This window comes from Vitis vinifera, chromosome 12 (assembly GCF_030704535.1).
Source record: "Vitis vinifera cultivar Pinot Noir 40024 chromosome 12, ASM3070453v1".
NCBI classification, from domain to species: Eukaryota; Viridiplantae; Streptophyta; class Magnoliopsida; order Vitales; family Vitaceae; genus Vitis; species Vitis vinifera.
Window position 1 is genome coordinate 15,860,003 of NC_081816.1, and position 7,442 is coordinate 15,867,444.

The 7,442-nt window shown below is 32.6% G+C and overlaps 1 protein-coding gene across 1 annotated transcript; it reads left to right on the plus strand.

Annotated features, from left to right (window-relative positions):
• The first annotated feature begins 523 nt into the window (after window positions 1–523).
• On the plus strand, window positions 524–2,438 carry LOC100243618 (putative clathrin assembly protein At1g03050). The gene is made up of 2 exons (XM_010659280.3): window positions 524–1,179; window positions 1,253–2,438. Exons 1-2 carry the CDS (start codon window positions 537–539, stop codon window positions 2,356–2,358), a joined length of 1,749 nt encoding a protein of 582 aa, XP_010657582.1. The 5' UTR covers window positions 524–536; the 3' UTR covers window positions 2,359–2,438.
• Window positions 2,439–7,442: the final 5,004 nt, after the last annotated feature.

Below are 7,442 nucleotides of genomic sequence, written 5' to 3' on the forward strand. Positions count from 1 at the left end.
TCTAATCATTTCCTCTCAATAATAATTAATATACCCACTTCTTTTTTATTAGTTGTGGTGAGAGAGAGATCTCCAAACATTGGTGGAAGAAGAAGATAATTCAATACCTACGTGTGTGTCTCACAAAACTATTTGGAACACTCACCTTGAAGATTGAATTGTGCCCAAGGTGATTTGGAAGACTGGTGGGGTCTTCTTCACTTTTTCCTTCCTGCATTTCTTTCTTTCTATTCATGCAACTTTGAATACATATTTTCAATGTTGGGATGAAAAATAGAGATAGAAAATTGATTTTGTTTTGGTATGATATTGTTATTAGCTTTCATTCTCATTCCGGAAAATGTGTATTGAAGATAAGATGATTTTTTTATCAAAATAGTTGCATGGCTCCGAATAAAAAGGGAAGAAAACTATCATGTTCCATCATCAAAGACTGGGATTGTTTCCTGGTCAATCTTCTACATGCATGCTTGATAATTTATAACAGATTTGTACTGAATTCTGAGGTTGACACAGATTTTTAGTCTCACATCTCCATGGCGCCGAGCAAGATCAGAAGAGCTCTTGGAGCAGTGAAGGACCAGACCAGCATAGGCCTAGCAAAAGTTGGCAGCAGCAACTCCCTAGCCGATCTCGATGTGGCCATCGTGAAGGCTACCAGGCATGAAGAGTACCCTGCGGAGGAGAGGCATATCCGGGAGATCCTCAGCTTGACCTGCTACTCCCGCGCCTTCGTCAGTGCCTGCGTAAATACCCTCGCCAGGCGCCTCAACAAGACCAAGAACTGGACAGTCGCCCTGAAGACCCTCATGTTGATTCATCGTCTGCTCGCCGATGGAGACCCCTCGTATGAGCAGGAGATCTTCTTCTCCACAAGGCGCGGCACTCGCATCCTCAACATGTCTGATTTTCGCGACCACAGCTCGCAGTCTAACTCATGGGACTACTCTGCCTTCGTGCGCACCTATGCGCTCTACCTCGACGAGCGGCTTGAGTTCCGTATGCAAGGGAAGAGGGGGAAGCGCAGCGCATTTGAATACGAAGAAGATGAGGAGGAGGGCGGTGCAGCTGCCCAGGCAAGGAACACTCCCGTCTGTGACATGAAAACGGTTGACATATTTTCCAGGATTAACCACTTGCAGCAGCTGCTGGAGCGATTCCTAGCTTGCAGGCCAACAGGTAGGTAACTCTCCCAGTTCTCCCAAAAAACTATTTATAATTCATTCACACTAACCCCTTGTAAATGATACAGGTGAGGCAAAGAGCAATCGTGTTGTGCTTGTTGCTCTCTACCCAATCGTAAAAGAAAGTTTTCAGATATACTACGACATAACAGAAATAATGGGTATACTGATTGAACGGTTCATGGAGCTTGAAGTCCAGGACTGTGTTAAGGTCCATGAGATCTTCTACCGGGTCTTAAAGCAATTCGATGAGCTCGACTCTTTCTACACCTGGTGCAGGAGTACTGGAATAGCACGCTCGTCGGAGTATCCAGAAGTAGAGAAAATTGCACTGAAGAAGCTTGATCTCATGGATGAGTTTATCCGTGACAAGGCGGCCCTTGCGCAAAGCAGGAAGAATAGGATTGTTGGACCGGAGGAACCCGTGGTGGAAGCCAAAGAGCCAGAACCCGTTGAAGAAAACATTAATGCAATAAAAGCACTACCAGCGCCCGAGGGCTGGGAAGTCCCGGTGGAGGAAGAAAAGGAGGAGCCCAAGGAAGAGGAGAAGAAGGAGAAGAAGGAGATTAATGTCCAAGAAGAAGGCGACCTTTTGAACCTGGGAGACGATGCAGTGACGACTCAAGAACACGGAAGCCAACTGGCCTTAGCATTATTCGATGGAGGTGCAGTAGCAAATCCAGCGGCTCCAGCCTGGGAAGCCTTCACAACCGACGATGCAGCAGATTGGGAAACAGCCCTGGTCCAATCCGCAAGCGGTTTGTCTCAGCAGAAGACCAACTTAGGCGGCGGTTTCGACATGTTGTTGCTGGACGGCATGTATCAGCAAGCAACAATGGCGCAAGCGACAACGGGAGGAACGTTTGGAGCCAGCGGAAGCGCTAGCAGCGTGGCCTTTGGATCGATTGGAAGGCCTGCGATGCTGGCGTTGCCGGCCCCTCCAACATCCAATGATGGGGCATCAACAAGAAGCGTAGACCCGTTTGCAGCATCACTGGCAGTGGCACCACCGACGTATGTTCAGATGTCGGAGATGGAGAAGAAGCAGAAGCTGTTGATGGAGGAGCAGTTTCTGTGGCAACAGTATGCAAGGGATGGGATGCCAGGACATCTTGGAATTCCAAAGTTTCAAGGAAGTCCGTACAACAATGGAGGATACACACACAGCTATTGAAGAGGAATTTGGGTCAATTATAATTCATTTTTGCCATAATGTCCATGCTTTTGGTAGGGGAGAACTGCATAAGTCCGTCTCCATAGATGATATTGTAATTAATAGTTCGAGGCTTGCTGGCTAGCTTCCATTGATCTCAAAACTTAATGATCATCATCGCCTTCTTAATTTTTTTTCTTTTTTATTATATTTTTATCCTAATTTTAGGGAAAAACAAAAGAGAAAGAAATTAATTAAGGTAGTATTTTTATTTTTGGTTTTTTATTGAAAGCAATTTATTTTCAAAATTTAGGTCATTTGTTTTTCTACTTTTTCATTACTTATTATAAACTTTTTACTAAATAAAAAAAGTCAAAATATACAACTTTTTCTAAATAAAAAAATAATATATTAGTTTTTTTATTTTTTAATACTTAATAAAAATAAAATACTAAAAAAACAACTAACCTAATATTTAACATTATTAAACATTAAGATTCTATTTATAATTTAAGTAAAAAAACAAACACAGCCTAAGACTCCAAAATATAGATGTCAATTATAGTCATTAATCAACACATAGGTTCAAGAAAATATTTTAAAATAAAATATAAAATACTGCCAAAACACTCCTAAACATATAGCATTACTCTAATTTTATAGTCAATAATGTTTTTAGGTTCATAACTAAACTTTTAGTACGGTGACAAGGGCAGCTCGATTTTAAGCTTGAAGTAGAGATTTGTTTTGAATAATTAGCATTGAGCCTTAAATAAGGCACAAGTTACGTGGCATATATGTGGCATGAACGTGCCTCCTCCTTTACAACTAGTGACTAACTTGTCGTGACGTGGGATTTTTTATTTTTTTCTTTGTTACATTTATGTATATTAGAATGATTATATATAGTGTTGAATTTGAATAATAAAATGTAAGATCGAAAGTAACTTAGGATCTATTTGAGAAATGCTTTTAGGAATTGTTTTTGTTTTTTAGAACAAAAAAAAAACACTAAAATATATTTGATAAGGAATGGTATTCATGTTCTCTATATTTTCCTTATTCTCAAAATCTCGTTTTCTGAAAACAACTTGAAGGTGTTTTCACATGCTTTTTGCACTATTTAGAAGAAAACAAAAAAGGGTTTTTTTTGTACATTTGAAAGGGTATTCTCTAAGTTCTTGTGTCTCCCCTTATCAACTTGATGTTGTTACATTTGATTACATATTGGGTAAAAACCCTCTCAAATCAAACCTCTAATTCATTGGATTTGAGAGTAGAGAAAGAACGAATTTGGAGACTTTCACATGGAATTTGCCACCCGTTTGTGCGTGATAAACAATATCGAAAAAAGAAAAAGAAAATCAATGGTAAAGGGTTCTCTCCTTAATCTACTAATTTTATGGGCTAGGGATTTGGAGGAAGTTATTGTACCCAAAAACCCATCTTCAATGTGATTTGGAAGCATAAGAAAAAAAAATGCAATTACAATGCCAATCCAAAGATAGGAAGGGGAAAAAAACTCGTTGGAATACTAAAAAAGGATTAAGAAATGGGCACCTTGATCCTTGTATTGGGTTTGTCATATGGTGAGATTGATGATATGCAGAAACTAGCTTGAAGAAGACTTTTCTTTCACATACCTTTCATGTATTATTTTTTATTGAATGAGTTGTTCTTTTTGCTATCATGATTTGCATTTTAGGTTAACTAACAATTGAAGTGTAAACAAATTATTATTAAAAAAAATTATGCAAGTAATTTAAAAAATGAATATAATATTTTTAGTTTAATGAAGTGTAAATTTAAAAATTATTTATATTTACAATGTCAGTCCAAGAAAACATTCAATTTAAAAAAGAGCTTCAAAATAATTTTTTTTTCATTTATTCTATAAAATTATTTTTATCAATTCTACCAAACATGTTTATCATTTTTTTAAATAATAATTTTTTAAAATTCAGTTTTTAAACATAATTTTGTTTTTAAAACACCAACTATTCTTAAAAATTGCTTTCAAAAACATTTTCCTAATGTTGGGTATATGACTAGTTAAATTTGTTAATAGGTCCAAGTGTTAATGGACTTGGAAGGAGAAACAAACTAATCCACATATTAAATATGCTACTATTAGGTTTGTTCAAAATAATATCATGCAATGGTGATATCAACAAAAATTATCAATAGTTGATCCATTGTAGGAATTGTCAACTATGATGCATGGTTTCTATGTTTTGTTCTTCTGTGTTTGTGAGTTGGGGTTGGAGTTGTTATTGAGAAAATATAAGAACTAAATATTAGAGACAAAAAGAAAGAAAAAAAAACAGTTGTGTGTAATGAAAAGAGGATTTAGTCTAAAAAAATTCTAACATTTTCTCAACAACCAAACATAAATGAAAAACCTAATTACAACTTAATTACTAATTTTCTAACTTATTACCTAATTAGTCATTATAAATTTTTTATTATAATTTTTTGTTTATTTTGCGATCTCGGGAAATATGTTAAAAATTTTTTTTTTCTTTTGAATTATTAGTTTTTAATTATATAAATAGCAATGTAACAAATTTTGGTATTTTAGAATGTGAAAAATATATTAAACCACTATTTTTTCAAATTATTGCAATTATATAAAATAAGAAAATTGATTTATCTAGTGCATAACATCACTAAAATATTAATAAAAAATAAACATTAATAGAAACATACAATTTGATATTTAATATCATTAAATTTTATTAATATTTAAGTTAAATTAAGTTATATTTAGATTAAGAAAAAAAAACCCTAAAACTTTTGAAAGTGTCATTGATACATTTCTTGACACCTAAAAAGCGTAATTATTGCCTTTTGTTTCTTATAGGGTACCTTATCATTTCAATTTTCCCATAGACTTCTGTTTTACTGCATGTTTTCTCGTAAGCCAAAGCCAATAATGTAAATCAAACATATATATTACTTCTAATGGTGCTAAATTAACTAAAATAGAGTGATGTAATTTTTAACTTCACCCATCCATTATTAATTACCAAACACGGTAATCGTAATTGAACAAATCACCTTACCCCTATTGAATATTTTATACAAATTTACTTTTTATCAATATTTTGAAAATTGGACTATACATGTTGGTCTAACTCTCGATCGGTGGTCTTTCCAGTCTAGTTCTTCGATGATTCAAAGCTCACTCCCTTCCTAACTCTTTTTTTTTTTTTTTTAATGTTTTTGTAGAAGGACCATTTGTTTGTGGATTCTCATGCAAAGCTTTTGTAGATGGTTTCCGAGCATTTCTTTATCATTTTGTCCAAAAAGAGTTCCTCTAATTCTAAGAATTGGGTTTAGATTGTTTGAACTTGAACCACAAACCATAGGTTCAAGAAAAGTAAGTTGTTAAAAAAAAAAAAAAAAAAACAAAAAACAAAAAACAAATAAATTACATATATTATTTCAAAAAATAATATATATATATATATATATATATATGATTACATAATATGATTTTTCTTTCATTTTTAAATATTTTCATATTTAAAAAGTATACACATTTTATTTAATAAAATTTAAAATATTACTACATTTATATAAAAGATAAAGAAATAAATATTATTGATTTTTAATTGTATATGTATTTTAAATTTTCAAAAAAATATTTTAAATTTTAATAAAATATAAATTATATATTTATGAAATTATTGATTCAATTGTAATTCAATCATCAATTCGATCATGGAATCGTGAATCGATAACTTTTCTATTTTAATAACCGGTCCAATTTTTAAAGCATTGATTCTTATGCAATTTAATTTTTATTCCTTGTATCACTAATAATGCAAAACAAGAACTTTGTCAACTACGTATACATTGAATATTTGAAACAAGATGGGATTCTTGAAATGGTGTAGTGAGTTATAGTTTTATGAATATTTAGAAGAATGCCATGTGAGATGCATATTTGGTTAAAAAATCAACATGAATTTATTTACAAAATATGTAAAAAAAAAAAATATGCCCTGAATATGCTTGTGATGGGAGATGACGAGGCGCTTTATTTTGTCATCCATCGAGATTCGTATTTGATATTTAAGAGATGCCCTATGTCATGTATGGTTGATGTCCACAAGCTTAATGAAATGTCCTTTGCTACTTATTGCTATTTGAAAAATGCATCAAAAATAGTATCTAACCTCCATGCAATGTAACATTTTGACATTGCAAGAATACATTAAGGCTCCTTATTTGTTGGTGTTAAAGAGTAGCGATGTTTTAAAATTTTATATATATATATATATATAGCTATTGAAATCTAAACAAATTTAAATAATAAAATTTTATTTTATTTTAACAATTAAAATTTATATATTTAATGAAATTAGAAATATTGATAGTTTAATAAAGTTACATGTTCTCCTTATCATAATTTAAATTATGAATATTAATGATAAAATAAGAAATATGCTTATGATTTTTAATTATTTATACATTTCTATTTTTTTAATCATTTTAAATTTTAATAAAACATAAAATATATAATTAAGGCATTATGGTTTGACTGTAGTTTAATCATCAGTCTAACAAGTAAATCATGAACGAATAATTTTTTGGTTAAATGATTGATTTGATTCTAAAATGTTGAATCAAAGTGTTTATAAAAAGAAAAAGGTCATGATATGCAAAATCATGATGGAACTAAACCTTTTTGCCACCACCACTCGAAAAGGCAAGTTCATTATTATGAGTATGGAAATATATTTTTTTCCTATTAGATTACAAGTTTGTAACTAACGCCCATTCCGGATAAGTGGAAGAAGCATGGCTATAAATAGGTTGTTTGCTATTGTTCTAAGGATTGTTCACCTTTGCACAATTAGGCTTTCCTACTGCTCCCATGTAGTGATCAGCCTAAATAATTATTATCTAGTGCTAGAATCTTTTCCCAAAGCAGGCAAACAAGGATCATTCTCTACTTACGAGCTTCGTTTAGATCTCACCTCAGTTAAGCCTAAGGAGTCCTAAGGTGGCAATGAGTCAATGTTGTATCGGCTTTGTATCGTGTTGAAGCAAGAAATACTAAATTTACTCAAGTTAGATACAACCCATTAAATAAT

Bases quoted from the DNA above. Each gene is read 5' to 3' on its own strand.
- LOC100243618 (XM_010659280.3), top strand. From the start codon at position 537: ATGGCGCCGAGCAAGATCAGAAGAGCTCTTGGAGCAGTGAAGGACCAG. The intron at 1,180-1,252 runs GTAGGTAACTCT...TAAATGATACAG, and splicing joins CCTAGCTTGCAGGCCAACAG to GTGAGGCAAAGAGCAATCGT.